This window comes from Ctenocephalides felis, unplaced genomic scaffold, assembly GCF_003426905.1.
Source record: "Ctenocephalides felis isolate EL2017-DRISC unplaced genomic scaffold, ASM342690v1 CF-g0.4_SCAFFOLD_03572, whole genome shotgun sequence".
Classification (NCBI taxonomy): domain Eukaryota; kingdom Metazoa; phylum Arthropoda; class Insecta; order Siphonaptera; family Pulicidae; genus Ctenocephalides; species Ctenocephalides felis.
Window position 1 is genome coordinate 44,942,644 of NW_020539726.1, and position 17,234 is coordinate 44,959,877.

Consider the following 17,234-nt stretch of genomic DNA (forward strand, 5'->3'; position numbering starts at 1 on the left):
AACGTTGTTTTGCTAAGTAAGGTATATTCTAAACAATTTTTAGAGAATCAAAAATAGTAATACTAAGTGTATGAAGATGTGTTGTTTGAATACAATATACAATGAAGTATTATAAAAACAATAAACCTTATTAATTTGTCTATATTTTGTCAATACAATCAAACTGGAAGATTTATACACTTTCTTTAGAAAACATAGTATAATCCATCCAAGTCTTTATTGGTCTTTCGACTTATTAATTACGTTTCAAGTTTTTCAGATTCTTTTTGGATTCTGAATTTTGTGTATAATTGTAAATAATACTACTGAGCTTATACAAAATTCGCAAATTTCTACGAGAAGAGTTAGAAAATGGATTAAGTATTTATTATATATTATATATTATTATTTCTTCTTTGACCTGCTTTTTGAAAAGTTTCAAGCAACATTTGATAAATTAAAGTAAATTTAATAAACAGTATACATGTGGAGCAGGGCGAGGCACAAAGGTCCAATTTGACTTTGAGCAATAACAATTATATCACAACAAATAACACATTTCAACTGAACAATTATCTGACTACGTTCAGTAAAACTGTCAGCTACTTCATCATTGTAGAAATGTGCTTTTTTACTGTCTTTCAAAAATTTGTTATCTAGACCTGTCTTATTTTAATTTTAAAGGTATTTTACAAAATAATTACATTTTTAACTAATGCTAAAAAACTACCAAGGGAAGAAAATACTTTTATTATGGATTTTCAAAGATTACCGTTTATCTCCCGATAGTAAAGTCATAAGAATCAAGGTTATAGCTGGTTATACATTTTTCCCTCTACTTTCAAATATTGTTGTTAAACAATGCTTAACTTTACTGGTCAAAACGTTTGACATTTCACGTATTAGCCACGTTTTATTTAAATTACGATTCTCCAAAAATTTTCAGATTAAAAATGTAAAGTTTCAACGCGATTTTAAAATAATATCTCACCTTTCCGACAACCTACTGACTAGCACGAATTTTTCAAGACTAAGACTGGCCAAATCGGTTTAGCAGTTTTCGAGTTTTACCGAATCATTTGATCGAGAGCTCCATTTTTATATATAAGAAGATATATATTTCAGTTTTCACTCACCTGTACAGCATTGGCAGAACATCGCTCTTAACATCTTCCGGTGATGTCAATTTCAGCAGCAATTCCATTTTCTGCATGAATATCAACAAAATCTGTATAGGCTCCTGCAGTTTCATTACCGGCTTCAAATGTACCAAGATATATTTTGAAAATTCTTCACGGGTACAACATATTTCGGCAATTAGTAAAATATTTGGCAGCACAAAAGGCACCTAATAAAAATAATTATAACAGTTAAAAGAGATTCTATAAAGAAAGATAATTATTATAGAAGAAACTGCATTCAAAATCTAAATTCTCAACTGATTGCTGTTATTTTTTAAGACTACATAATTTTTATTAAGTCCCGTAGGGCAAGTTATAGTAATCGGAAAAAAAATCGAAAATGAAAATTTTTATATATTTTTACGTTTCAAAACCTTTTTAACATTTTGGCATACCTTAGAAAAAATGGATGTATGTGTGTGTGTGTATGTGTGCGTGTATGTGTGTGTGTTCGGATACGAATTTTCGTCGACGATTTCGGGAACACGGATGAAGCGATTTGAATAATTCAAAAAACATTCGATTCGTATTGATAAGGAAACGTGCTGATTAACGTCTAGCCGTTCCAAAGATATGGGGCAAAAAGTGCCAAAAACAGTAAACCAGTTTTTCAGAGAACGGAGCGTCCGATTTGAATAAATCAATAAATATTTCACTTGTATTGACAAGGTGAAGAACCGATCAAATTTTTATGAAGGCAGGTCTAGCGGTTTCGAAGATCTAGTAAAAAAAGTAAAAAAAATGCCATTTGGCAGTCAAAAATGATCATTAGACATATGCACATCAAATTATCAGATATTTTATAGAGATTTTAACAATAAGTATAAATTTTGTTTATATTCCTATCGGTTCCGTACCAATATTTATCCGTTAGACGGCGACGCGGAGCTATGCAGTTAAAGCATTACGATTGCTTTGAAAAAAAGTTCTGAATTTCCAAAATATTTCAAAATAAATTTTGCTTCAAAAAGTCTTTTTTTTTCCAAAAAAAGTCAAATAATCCTTTTAAAAAAAAAAATTTTTATACGGGAAGTTCCAGCAATTTGCCTTAAGGCACGATGACATGCGTCCTACTAATTTTGAATTTATATTTCTGAACTTTTCAAGAATCTAATAATCCAAATTTTAGTTAATATTTATATTACCATATGTGGATTAACAAACTCTTTAACAAGCGATGGTAACACTCGGTAAATGCAAATTCTTGGAGGCAACTTTTGCAAAATTTGAGGTAACCCTTTGTAGAATTTTGATTTTTGTAAATTGTCCCATTGGAATAAGGAATCCAGATAACTCAATGTTTTCACACCAATGTCATCAAAGTATGGAATCTAAAATAAAATAATATAAAAATTGATAACATAATATAAAAACAAAGTATTATATTTGTTGCTTCATTACCTTTACAAAATCGTGTAACTCCGGTCTCATCTCCGGTGTATGATGCAACATCAGCTTAACATAATCCCTCAACGATTCATCCACCAAAGACAAATCCAACTTGGCATCACCTCGTTTCAAACTCATTGCAAATTTTTTATAATCATCATAACTTTTGATTTTATTAAAAATCTTTGTATTCAAAGTCCCGCTATCGGATTTACTCTTCCTGGACAACTCATAACACAAAACACCCAGAGAATACACATCACTGGATTGACTAACAGACTTGATTAAATGGCATTCAGGAGCCAAGAATTTCAAACAGGGTTCGTTGAGTTTGTTTACATAAGTATTGTATTCTCTGAATGGAAATTGTATTGTGTTTTCATTAGATGTTTGTTGGCCTATTATTGAGTATTCAAAGCCGAATAGTTTCCAAGCGCCCATGTGGTTTACAATGATGCATTCAGGCTGGACGTTCCGGTGCAGCATTTTCATGTCATTGTGTAAGAAAATGAGACCTTCTGAGATTTGTTGTAAGCCGTATTTGATTTCTACGTCGTAGAGCTTGTAACTTGCTATACCTAGAAAAGACAACAATAATAATTTGTAAATTTCGATGCATTTATATATATATATATATATATATATATATATATATATATACTAGCAAACCCGACGAACTCCGTTTCGCCACCAGATGGTTTCGTGAGAAAGATGAAGAAATTTTTTGTTTGTTTTATATTTGAAAAGGAAAAATTTGATTTTATTACACAACAGTAATGAATTTATTTCGATTACAAAAATGAAGTGTTTTTTAAGTTGAACTTCTCTAAGTAAATGTAAATGAATTCGCAAATTATCCGTTTCATTGAAGTGCTCTTTGGTAAACCACATTTTTTGTTTTTTGGTCTGACGTTAACACAAACAAAGCGGATGGTTTTCCAACTCTTAAACAGGCAACGTATGTGAAAAACAATGATTTTCTAAATAATCTATTTGAAATTTATCCCGTCAAGACTAAGCGATTGGCCTTGCGACTTGTTATTGCGAATGCAACGCGAAGTGGAAATTGCAATCGTTTGAAGTCAAACGAAAGGCCAGTCGGAATCATTGGTATGTCACCAAATCGCCAGCAATTTTTGATTGAATGGTGAAATTCAGTGCGTGTACACTGTACAGCAATATTCTTTGCGACAAGAATTGCTCGTTGACTTAACCAAGCATAATTCTGATAATTCTCACTAATGTCATTACTCGAATTTTTAATTACGGTGCGTGAAGTTCCAGCAGCTTACATTAAGGCACGATGCCATGCACAACTAATTTTCTTAGCTATAAACCTTGCGGAGCCCGAGACCTTTCCAACGAATGCAAAATTGTCGAAATCGGTTCGTGCGTTCTGGAGTTATATCGTCAGGAAGGAAAACCCGACTTATTTTTATATATATAGAAGATATATATATATATATATATATATATATCTTATATATATAATTCTTCTGTAATTATGTATGTAAATATACTCCTCCTAAACGATTATTCGTATTTTGATAAATCTTTCTGAAGTTTGTTAAGGGAATTTTCTAAGAAGTATGTGATTATAAAAATATAGTGATATTGCATAAATAAATAAAAAAACTGCAAAAAAATGACATGTCATTATTTGACATTGAAAACATTTGAAACATTGTTTGGCATTGAAAACAAATAAAAACTGTCATGCCAAAAATTTCAATTTACTTATGAGCCTAGACAATATTAGAATATGTATAATAAATTCGTGATTATGAATAAGAAAAATTAAATGTCTACATTATTATTGCCAAAAAGCAGCTGAGATGTGCCAGAAAAAAATTAAAAATATAAGACACAGCATATGTATGAGAGATTGAATGATACACATATGTACAGGATTTGACAAATTAATTCACCTAAAATATAAAATTAAGTAATAATTAGGGTTGGTTCTGAAAGTAAAGATGAATACATACAACTTGGTCCTTACGATATCAATTAGAAGAAGTTTAAGATGCAATTTTGGACTTTCTAAATAATAAAAAATTAAATTAATATAATCCAACAAGAAGTGTTATGTTATGGTTTTGTTTAATAATGAAAGGCTAGAATTTTTTTTCTCTATGATTTGCTCAATAGAATAAATCGCATAAAATGCCCAAAATGAATAAGTAAAATGTTTCAAAAGCCAAATATTAATTAATAATAATAATTTTAATAATAAACTATTAAAAAAACACTAGAGTTTGTTAAAAAAAAAAAGGTAAAATTATAGGAAGAAAAAACGCTAGAAAAAAATTGGCATGCAGTCGCTGAGGACCCCAGGAGCAGGTAATAATGTATATTAAATTATAACTAAGAAAAATATAATGTAGATATTATAATTACCAAAAACCAGTTCAAATATGATACAGGATTATAAAAATTATAGGCAAACGTTATTGAAGAAATTATTTTGGGTGAAAAAATCCAAGATACAAATCCAATTTTGTACTTTTATCGCGGACACAATATATTAATTTTTATTAATTAAGACTTCAATTTGCAATTTAGTGTGGGAATTGAGACTCATCGTTTTATTTATAGCAGTTCTTTATTTAACATCACTTATATTGATGTATATGCATTTTGGTGTGAAGGGTAATTTAAAAAACAATAATTATTTTTAGGTAAACAGTAAATATTAATATAAGATATTAAAAAATTGTAGTCTTGGGTCATCTAGTATATATTTATATATATTACCTTTTGGTACTGGCTGTGGCATATTATTACTATTCCCTCCAACCCCTTTGTCTAATAAATTACTCAGACTTGAAAACACAGGTTCTGTTGCAAAAGCCAGACTTTCTCTGCTTTCTTCCAAAGGATGCTGCACTGTTAAAACATTTGGATGCCGGATTTTAGTAAGTTGAGTTATTCCTCGCTTCATAGTATCTAAAATATATTCTTTTTCATCTCTTGATAAGTTGTCTAGTTGCTTTTTTTCCAAGACGAATATGGAGCATGATTGTTTTGTTGATTTTTTGTAACCGCGGTATATTTTCCATAGTAAACCTAGAGGAAAATGAAACATTGAGAAAAATAAACATTTTAATAGTTGTATGCAACACTTGTAAAAGTGTTATTGTACTTTCTAAATTTGGCATTGATACTTTCATTAAAATCCATTATACCACTTTCACCAAATTTGGCTTAAGAAGTATAAATAATATGAATAAACAAAATCTATTCTAATTATATTTCAATTATTACCAGGTCCTGCACTGGCTATATGTTCAGTAGCCTCAAATTCCCTGGTGACCGGATTTCCGGGCAAAACTCCTGACAATTGCGAAACTGTACTACTAACAGACGAATATAGTTATTTATAACATCCATTATAAGGTCCTTTAACCAAAATACAACTTCCGATTCAGTTTTACTGAAGACTACTCATATTTTTGACAGCTGCACTAGAGTTTGTGAGTAACCCTACAAACGCACTTTGTAATTGAAAAGGTATTTAAAATTAATAAAATGTGTATTGATTTTGTTAAATATATTTGGTATAAACAATTAAAAAATGTTTGAACAGTAAAAAAATATCGAAAAAACTTGTGTTAATATTTACTCAAAATTTGCACAAAGTCATAATTGTCAAATTATTGCCAACATTAAAAGTGTTTTGGTGGTAGTGAAACTCAAAGTGCTAACTTCATGATAAAGAGCGTGACCGGTAAATTCAAATTTAAAACAAGAACTAATAATTCTAATGAAAATATTTAATTATAAGCTTTATTTCATCTTTAAAAATAATTAATTAAACTATTATACACATTTGTATCAATTATATTTCATATTACTCTTTTACATTTGTACTCAATTACCTTCTATTGATTATAAATATAATTAGACTTGATTAATGTTTAGTTATGTTATTCTAAGTATTTGAATTTCTATTATGTTACTCTAAATATTTAAATTTAATATTACTTATTAGAAAGTTTAGAATTTTCTGAAGATACATTCTATTTGTGCGATAAATTTTGCTTAAAACTAATATCAGCAGTATATTTTATTGATCTAGTATTTAAACATTTTAAGCAGTCTCATAAAAATTTATAGAATAAAATTATTTTTAATAGAATTAAATTAACATTAATAAGAATTAATAATTTAAATTAATTTAAAATACATTAAAAATTGAGAGCAAGTAGCAAGTAATTATAATCAAAACTATGACAAATGTAGTTTTTATTACAAAATTATAAAAAATATTCAAAGACTAGCATTAAAATTAATTTTTAAATTTTACAAAAATGTATTTATTTATTCCAAGTTTATTTAACAAAAAACATGCAGAAACCTCATTAGTTTATAGAAATTTTACTAAATAAATAATTCTTAAAGAATACTTAGTTTTTAAGTATTCTTTTAAAGTAAATATGCTATTAAATTTATTATGTTATTACAACTACTTAATTCTTGGTCATTTATTGAAGAGTTTCATTTATATATTAAGTTTTAATTAAATTTGATTATAAATTTCAAGTTCTAATCATTTATCTGATATATACACATTCTGCACCTATTTCTAAATATATCATTCAAACATATTGCATACTTACTTTGATAAAGAAATCACAAAAATCTAATATTTCTCGGCCATAATAAGTGTAATCAAGGCTGTCCAGCCATTAAAAGGCTTACAGCCTTTACCTTGTCCAGTATTATCGTCGTATTGCTCCCAAATGTAACCGGTTCTCTCATATTCTTTGTAGACTGTTTGAATTAAATTTTGTCGAAGCTCTTTATATACTTTTTGAGCTAATTGTTTTGTTTCACCTAAAAAAAAACAACCAGATATATAATACACAAAAATATAAACACTTTATATGAAAAATTGGTTTTTTGTTTTACCTCCTGTATTGTTATCAGCGTATCCATAATGATACAAACTTTTCACCAGCAAATAATTAATATTCAGCCAAATCTGTCCTCTCCAATAAGGTGGATCATGTTCAGTATTCCTAGCCTTATACAAAGGAGAACTTTTCGACAAGCTCCTAACACCATGAGGCGACCACAACAATTGTGGATTATAAACGTCCTCTATAACTTTCTTCAGCCTTGGAGAATTTGATGGCAAAATTTGTAAAATCAATGGAAACAAACTGTTGTAGCCAAATGCTGAGTCCACAAAACGATGAGTAGGCTTTTTCAGAGTCACACGCACCTTGATAAAAGACATATTAAAGTTATTCAAAAACAACCATTTGATATTCTCAAATTTCCCCATTTTCTTTACCTTTTCGCTTTGCACAATCTGCCCTTGACTATTTGTAGTGACTTTATCCCTTCTCAATTCGACATTATCAGAATGCAAACCATAATCAGAATATCTCTCGCTGGTTTGTGACCAGTGCAGTTTGTCCAGATCATTTTGATCTGAAAGCATTTCGTATGTTTGCTGGTATTTTTCAGCATTTAAACCGAGCAGCTGTGTTAAGTCGCAGAGGACTGATGAGGCTAAGGCAAGCCAACAGCGGAGATCTAGGTGCCTTTCAGTGTCATCGGGGTGAGAAGCCCTTGGGTAGTCATCAAGACCTAAAATAATAATAAATAAAATATTTATAATAATTGGATACAAATGTTGTAGATAGACTAAAAAACCAATCTATATAAATGTTGTCAATTGTCTATAAATATTATAAATTGTCTGAAAATGTTGTAGATTGTCTGAAAATGTTGTAAATTGTCTAAAAATCTCGCAAATTGTTTGAAAATGTTCCAAATTGTCTAAAAATCTTGCCAATTGTCTGAAAATGCTCCAAATTGTCTGAAAATGTTGTAGAGTATCTGAAAATGTATTTTTACTGAAAATGTTGTAGATTGTCTGAAAATGTTGTAAATTGCCTAAAAATCTCGCAAATTGTCTGAAAATGTTCCAAATTGTCTGAAAATGTTGTAGAGTATCTGAAAATGTATTTTTACTGAAAATGTTGTAAATTATCTAAAAATGTTGTAGATTGTCTGAAAATGTTGTAAATTGTCTAAAAATCTCGCAAATTGTCTGAAAATGTTCCAAATTGTCTGAAAATGTTCCAAATTGTCTGAAAATGTTCCAAATTGTCTGAAAATGTTGTAGAGTATCTGAAAATGTTGTATTTTTACTGAAAATGTTGTAAATTATCTAAAAATGTTGTAGATTGTCTGAAAATGTTGTAAATTGTCTAAAAATCTTGCCAATTGTCTGAAAAAGTTGTAGAGTATATGAAAATATTGTAAATTATCTAAAAATGTTGTAAATTATCTAAAAATGTTGTGAATTGTCTAAAGATATTGTAAATTGTCTGAAAATGTTGTAGATTGTCTAAAAATTTGGTAAACCTTTCACCAAATGTTTGTACACTATCTGCAAATATTATAAAATATTGATATATGTTGTAGATTGTTCATAAACGTTGTTAGTATTCTGAAAATGTTGTCGATTGTCTAAAAATGTTGTAGATTGTCCAAAAAAGATGAAAATTATCTGAAAATGTCATAAATCAACTAAAATTGCTGTAAATTGTTTAAAAATTTGATAAAAATATCTATAAATGTTGTAGTTTATCTAAAAATTTAGTAAAGATGTCGTTAAATTTTGTACATTGTCTGAAAATGTTGTAAATTGTCTAAAAAAATTGTAAATTGCCTGAAAATGTTGTAAATCATCTGAAAATCTTATAAATTGTCTTAAAATGTAGTAGATTGTCTACAAATATATATGCAAAAAATTTATTTGTATTCTTTAACCTGATGTGAGAGTCTTCGGGTTCAGTTCTTTCCTAGTGTTTGAGTCTCGACCTCTCCAGCGATAAGAGCCACTCATTTCACCTTTTTGGGTTGTGTTGAACCAATTGAACCAAGCCTGTGATGATAATTGTTTATTATTATTAGTTTAGTAATTGTTTTTTATATATCTAAACCCATGTTACCCACAGATCTGATTTATTATATTATTCTTCTTTTCATTATAATTTGTTTATTATATTTTACATATTTAATATGTATTGTTGTGTTTGTATGTATGTATGTATATGTATTTAATTTTAATATATTCAACACCCACATCTATAATATTACGTTATTTTTGGCTTTTTGTTTTTATTATATTTTATACTAATAGTAAATTATCTAGTGATATTTTATACTAATATCTAATAAGAATGTTTTCTTTTCCATGTATATTTTTAACTCATAATTTTGTATAAACAGATCGCAGAATAAAAACATTAATAAAAAATCAAGCCTTGCTATATTAATTAAAATAAAATTATATTTTTCATATATATATTAATAATATAAGAATATTCAATACCTGTAATCGTGGATATAATCTCTCCAATCGTTGCAATCTTGAATCCTCTATTAATTTTTCTGAATAATTTTCCAAAATAGATTTTAAAGTTAAAAAGAATGTTGGAGGATTTGCATTGGTGTTACGTTGTGTTACAAATTCATCAGGGACTTTGCTTAGGGCTTCAGATCCTAGAAAAAAACAAATTTATTGAAAAAATGTTATTTGGAATTTGAATCAACCTTATCATAGATTATTAATCAATAATAAATTGAATACAATTTTAAGTAAAATCTAAATATGTAGCTATATTATATATCTTCAGACTTTAATAAATTAATTATTTATTAAATAATAATCTAATGTGAGATTTAAATATTATTTTAATAACAAAAACATATAGCTATATTATATTTATTTTTAGTATTTAATAAATTATTCATTGAAGAATATAATCTAATTTTTTAGTTCTTAATTTAAATACTATTTTAATAAAAAACAAATTAGTTAATATTATATACCATTACTCTTTAATAAATTATTTAATAAAGAAAAGTCTTAATTGAGATTTTAATATAATTTTACTGAAAAAGACAAAAATATGTATTATAAATCTTTATAAAGATATAGATATAGATATAGTCTTTAATAAATTATTTATTAAATCTCAATTAATTTAGAAGAGATTTAGAAATAATTTTAAAAAGAAAAATCTATGGTTATTGTGTTTTATATATTATATCTTTAACAATATACCTAGAATCTGCTCTCGAGGTATCCATCCTTCAACATTCATTAAATCAAACCAATGTTCCATGATATCCAGAGATATATCTAAATCCCAAGTCGATATTAAAAGATTGTGAAATCCTTCATCCCATAGAAAGCCACGAGGAAAGAAACTCCTTTACAATATATAATAAGTTATATATATAATAAATAATATATGTGTATTTCTATTACCTAGAAGGTACTCCAGTATACAACGGAGCTTTCCAATAAGGCACAGGTTCTTTAGTATATTCGCTTTTAACTTTAGATGATCCATAAAAATATCCAACAGAACCTATCATGTTCGCTAAGCTTGCTTGTGCAAATGATATTTGTTTCTCTGAGAAGCTAAAATAAATATAAAAAATAGATTTATAGACTTAATTAAGTTTTAAAACACTATTTAACATTAATTTGAGTTTTAGTTATTATGTTCCAAATTCAATAGTATTTCTATTTACTGAATATATTTATTTTTTAAGAATTAATATTATGCTTACCCTTTCTTTTTAAGTCCAAATAAATCTTCAAACTTGTCCTCAAATTTCTTTCTATGCTCCTCAAGCACTTTTGTATATTCTTCACCTTTTAAATTATTTTCTACTTCATCGGTCTCAAAAACAACATCAAATTCAAATGGGGTCCGAACAGTTATTTGAGTTGCTATAAAATTTGGATCCACCTTAAAATAATAATTGAGAGAGTAAAAGTAAAGCACCATTTAATATAACTTATTCAATAATAAATATAATTGTTTATTACATACCATTCCTTCAGGTTCTTCTAACAATTCACCAGCCAAAGCAATGAATTTTTTTTGTTTATTATTTCTGTCAGTAACCAGACGTAAACCGGTCATCAGAGTATCTCGCAGAACATGCAAACCAGGAGTAATGGTGCTCAGGTAGGATTCGTGTGTTATAGTACCTTAATGTAAAAGAAAATTAAATCATTGAAGAAAAACTGACTAATAAGTGTTAAAAAATAAAATTTGTTATTATGTTAGTAATAATTTATATTTATTTATTTTTAAATATATAGCCCACAGATTTCTTCTAAGAGGACTCAAAAATACAATTACTTTACATAATGAATAGCAATTAAAATATATACAAAATTGCAATATACAGTTATTAACATTAAATTAGATATAATGCAGAATGTAGCAATAATATTTATATACAGAATGAGATAAAATAATGAGATATTTGAAAAGAAAATAAAAAGGTTAACTTGTGCAGATGGAGATTTTTTGATTGGGTGAAGTGTTGTGAATATCTATTTCATTATTAATTAGGTTAAAGTTAGAGGACATAAGTAAAATAGGCGAATTTAAGAGAGAATTATATTTAGGAGTAGGATAATTGAAAAATAATTGTGAACGCGTAGATAGCCTTTGGAACATTAAAGGATAGTTCGTTAAGAATAAAAGAACAGTCTATAGAATTATTGCAAAGTTTAAATAAGAACATAATTGTACAGATAAATCGACGTGAGGCAAGGGAAGGAATACCAAATTATTTTAGTAAAGTGTTGTGGTCAAAGCCACGTTAAGGGTAAATTTTATATGTTTTATAATAGAGATGTTTCAGAAATTTTCGTTGAATCTTCTCTATCGCATCAGAGTTGTTGATTTGATGAGGATACCAAATGATTCAACCATATTCTAATTTTGAACGTACATAAGAATAGTACAGGCAAAGAAGTGCTTTATTTGAATTGAACTGTTTACAATTTCTCAGCATCAAACCTAAAGATTTATGTGCTCTATTACAAATATCAGTTATATGATCTGTGAAAAACAGACCAGAATCAAATAAAACTCCCAAGTCTGATATTTTATTACATCTATCAATGCTGGCGTTAGAAATTTTATAATCAAAATGTATTGGGACTTGCACTTTAATATATTTAAATGTAATTTGTTATTGACACACCAAAAGTGGAAAAAGTCAAGTTAAGACTGTAATAATCTTAGGTATGTTAGGTATGGTTTAGGACAGCTAATAATCTTAGGTATGTCATTAATAAAAATAATAAAAATTAGTGGACCAAGAATGGATCCCTGAGGAACACCTGAACTGATAATTTCAATATTGCCCAAGAATCCAGTAAGATAGACAAACTGTTTATGATTATGAAGATAACTCTTGAAAAATTAAATAAGTGAAGAATTAAGACCAATCTTAGATAATTTAGTAAGATGAATGTTATGATCAATTTTGTCAAAAGCTTTACTGAAGTCAGTGTAAATGACATCAACTTATCCATTAGTGTCAAGATTCTCAGCTATATATTGTTTAATACAGATTAAATTTGTTTTTGTAGAACGGGCAGGCATGAATCCATGTTGATTAGTAGAAATTAAAGATTTAACAGAAGGAATTAGTTCTCTATAAATATTTTTTTCAAATACCTTAGCAAAGTTTGATAATAGTGATATCGGCCTTAATTAGTAATGTTTGATGTATCACCTTGTTAAAAGTTGGTACTAATCGTGCAATTTGCCAACAATTTGGAAAAGTGTTTGTATACAATGATAGATTAAATAAAAATGCAAGTGGATCAGATAGAGCAGATGAGCAATCACATATAAAGAAAGATATTAATATATTAATTGTATATAGAAAAAAATTAATATTATGAAAATAATTCTTCAAATTATTAATTTAAGAAAAACTGACTGATAATTGTAAATGAGTGTAATTTTTTATTATTTCAGTACATAATAGTTTATGTTTTTGATTTATAAAAGTCAGCTCATTGTTGTAATTGTAATCAATTGAATGTGTTAATTAGTTATTTTGAATTTTGGATTAAATATTTACCTGTATGGTTATATAGAGATATTGTAAACTCTCCGAGTCCTTTTGTATAACCCTGCATTCCTGTTATAAGAGATTTTCTTGCTGAGTATGTTTTAATTTCACTTGAACCTTTTGTGTCTCGTTCATCAAGAGCTGTATACCAAATTAAAGACACTTCTTCTTGTGTAGGTCTCTAAAATAAATATAAAAATTATAATTGTATTAAATACTTCCTATTAACTATTTATCACCATTGTAAAATATTTTTAATAACATTTAAAACTAATTTCAAGTATAATGCTAATAATTTTATTGCCTACAAATATTTATTTATATAAATAATAATAAATATTATTTCAGGCTCTTATCAAGCTTATTATTTTATTACCTTGCTATCAACAGATACCCTAGCTGTCCAAACCCCTCCTCGTGTCCCCAAATCAGGCATCTTCACAAAAGAAGTCTTAAATTCAAACTGCCCATCAATGATTTCCTGATACCCAAAATTCCTGCCATCGTGCTGCAACCAGCCGTACCTGGCTAATTCATCACTCTGCTCACACCAATGTCTGACACCATCGCCTCCAGGACGTAACCGTTGTGGAAAATACCACATAAGTCCGGTTACTAAAGATAACGGATCTCTTGTTTTTAAACCGAAGTAGGCACCTGGTCTGTAGCTGCCCCAAAAACGCTGCATGTCTTGACGGTCTGGAGGAGGCACCATCTGGGTAAAGGATAAATAACTAATTATTTATTTGTTTTATTAGATTAATTGTAAAACGTGTTAGGTTATGTAAACTTTTGTATTTATTTAATTGCTGGTTGGGTGTAAAAATAGTCATTTATATGTTACCTTTTGGTCATCAAAAGGAGTATTAACCCTAGTCTCCAAATAACCCATGTAACCAAATCCTAAGGCTACAAGTAAGCAAATGCATCCGACTAAAGTTTTCCATTTCGACATGTCTGTAACTTTATTATTGCTTGCAGCTTTCTTTGTAGCATTTTTTGGTGTATTAGAATTATTTCCATTTCGAGATACCTCTGCTTTTTCCACAACTGGGGGCTTGTTTTTGCGTTGCCTGGTCTGGATAAAACAGATTTATCAAAAACTCATATACATATATATATATATATATATATATGTGTGTGTGTGTGTGTGTGTGTGAAAACGCAATATTAAGTAAATATTTTTTTAAAAGGAGGCTTTTAGTAAAATCAATATTAATATGAGCTATGCAGTAAAACTTAAACTATAAATGTATATATATGGAATAAACTCATAATTTACCATTTTTAGTAATTAATACATAAAGAATATGATTTTATCACAGAATATTTGGTTCATTTAGAATCTGCACAAATTTTGAGGTTAGGGCACTAAAAAGCCGCAAATTTCATTTAGTAACATATACGTTATAAATATTATTTTATCTGTGCGTTTTAAGTTAAAAAATGCACTTATTGCATTTATATTATTTAATATACATATTTATTTCTTTATTTTACAATATTTTAGACATTGATTTGACAGTAGTAGCACTTTGACTTGACAGTCCACGTAAAGAGAAAAATGAGATTTTTTTAACTGTTTGATTTTATCTTATAATAATAAATTATAAAACAAGGAAATAATATAGTAATTATGTTGTAATTTATTTATATAATTGTAATTTCTATACTTTTTAGCATCAGTATGCCGCCAAATTTTATTGTTGAATTTCAACAGAACATCAGAAAAATGGCGCCCAATTCAAATGTCAAAATTAGAAAACATTTCAAGATTATATATTTATGAATTTTAAAATTATAAAGTTAATAATTTAAATATTTTGTATTTATATTTCAATTTTTAAAGTTTTAGCATCATTATGCCGCCAATTTTTACTGTTTAAACTTAGTTGTAAAAGTTGGAACATCAGGAAGTTGGCGCGAGATTCAAATTTGAAGATTAAATTTTAACTTATAGTATTTATTTAACATTTAAACATTATTTAAACATATAATACTTATAAAACATTATAGTATTGATTTAATAAATACTTAATCTCACCGTTAACTTCATAACTTACACACATTAATAGCGTTTTATGAATTCAAACTTTATAATATCAATAAAAATATTTATTATTAAATATTAATTACTGTATATACTATTCTATTAATATCAGCACAAATTAACTATTAAATTAATATGTCATTTCCAATTTCAAATCCCAACGTTTTTCTATGGTTTTTCCCTCCATCCCCACCCGCCGCCGAAGAAAAGCTCGAAGCGCAAAACAAAAATGAAAAGTGCGCCTTTTCCTTTTCGCTCTGGCTGACCCGCAAGGAAAGTCGTGAAAATTTTCAAAGCGTTATTTACACTTAAATAGTGAGTTATAAATAATAAATTATAGCTTTTTATAATCCTTGAGTGATTATAATCGCGTAGGTGTTGTAAGTTTTGTTTTTCTTGTAAGAAAAGTGTTGTTAAACTATATTTTTCTTAAGCTTGGAAAACGAGATGGAGACCAGGCCGAATTTTATGCAAAGTTTGATTGCTGAGGTGGATATTGATGATCGGGGTAAGTTTTATATTAATTAAATTTATTTATAAATTTTTTTGTGTTTAGAATCATGCATTTTTATATATTGCACGAAGATTATGATGATTTATAAATGGTTTTCATGAATTTTCTTTTAACATTTTTTGTCCATTGCACAAACGCCATTTTGATTTTCAGTTGTAAAATCCATTTTGTTGTATTTCATTTAGTGAAATGTTATAAACATTTGTTTATTGTATAAATATATATTGAATATCATTTTTTGTGTTTCTGAAGTAATTTTTAATAATTAAAAGATGTTGTACAATTGAAGGAAAGGAAGAAATTTCCATTGAAGTGTTTGCACAATTTTATCAGCAGAATATTATTAATAAAAATATATAGTGTTATTAAAAATAAACAATTGAACAATATTGTATAAAATAAACAATAAAATATATTTTTTCATGTTTTTTGGAATAACTAAAATGAGTTTTAGTAATAATAAAGAATTTTTCTTCATCGTACAAGAGTCGTACAAAATTTGAATTTTGTTGTACCTATTATTAATAGTAAATTTAATACAGTGATAATAAAAATAAAGATTTAAACTATATTGTAGGACATTTTTCTAATTTTTTGGAATATTTAAACTAAGTATTACTATTAGTACGGAAATTTTCTTTATCGTAAATGAGTCTCAAACAAATTTTGATTTTTGTTGTACATATTATTAATGGTAAATATATAATACAGTGATAATAAAAATAAAGATTTAAATTATATTGTAGGACATTTTTCTCATTTTTTAGAATATTTAAACAAAGTATTACTATTAGTACAGAAATTTTCTTTATCGTAAATGAGTCTCTTACAAATTTTGATTTTTTGTTGTACTTATTACTAATAGTAAATTTAACACAGTGATGATAAAAATAATGATGTAAATTATATTGTAGGATATTTTTCTTATTTTTTAGAATATTTAAACTGAATATTACTATGAGTACAGAAATTTTCTTCATCGTAAATGAATCTCGTTCTAGTTTTTCTTTTGTTGTATCTATTATTAATTAATATTATACAGTGATTATAAGAAAAAAGATTTAAATTATATTGTAGAATATTTTTCTTATTTCTTAGAATACTTAAACCGAGTTTCACTATTAAAAAATTTTTTTTTTTCATCAAAAATGAGCCTCGCACAAATTTTTCTTTTATTGTACCTATTATTAATAGT

General features: G+C 27.3%; 1 protein-coding gene across 3 annotated transcripts in view; it reads right to left on the reverse strand.

Moving 5' to 3' along the window:
• Nucleotides 1-15,014, reverse strand: part of LOC113387615 (mannosyl-oligosaccharide glucosidase) — a 36,313-nt gene extending 21,299 nt beyond the window's left edge. The window contains exons 1-13 of one of the 3 annotated variants that reach the window (XM_026624965.1): nucleotides 14,758-15,012; nucleotides 14,320-14,553; nucleotides 13,852-14,190; nucleotides 13,485-13,656; nucleotides 11,423-11,583; nucleotides 11,157-11,338; nucleotides 10,849-11,004; nucleotides 10,642-10,790; nucleotides 9,907-10,076; nucleotides 9,342-9,456; nucleotides 7,852-8,150; nucleotides 7,464-7,779; nucleotides 7,119-7,388 (exon numbers count right to left, since the gene is read on the reverse strand). In XM_026624965.1, coding sequence (XP_026480750.1) covers nucleotides 7,195-7,388; nucleotides 7,464-7,779; nucleotides 7,852-8,150; nucleotides 9,342-9,456; nucleotides 9,907-10,076; nucleotides 10,642-10,790; nucleotides 10,849-11,004; nucleotides 11,157-11,338; nucleotides 11,423-11,583; nucleotides 13,485-13,656; nucleotides 13,852-14,190; nucleotides 14,320-14,553; nucleotides 14,758-14,760 — 2,490 coding nt within the window. In that variant the 5' untranslated portion in view covers nucleotides 14,761-15,012 and the 3' untranslated portion in view covers nucleotides 7,119-7,194. Of the gene's footprint in view, nucleotides 1-7,118; nucleotides 7,389-7,463; nucleotides 7,780-7,851; nucleotides 8,151-9,341; nucleotides 9,457-9,906; nucleotides 10,077-10,641; nucleotides 10,791-10,848; nucleotides 11,005-11,156; nucleotides 11,339-11,422; nucleotides 11,584-13,484; nucleotides 13,657-13,851; nucleotides 14,191-14,319; nucleotides 14,554-14,757 lie in introns of those variants that run through there. The other 2 variants (XM_026624966.1, XM_026624967.1) reach the window with 2 other exon arrangements.
• Between the last annotated feature and the right edge of the window lie 2,220 nt (nucleotides 15,015-17,234).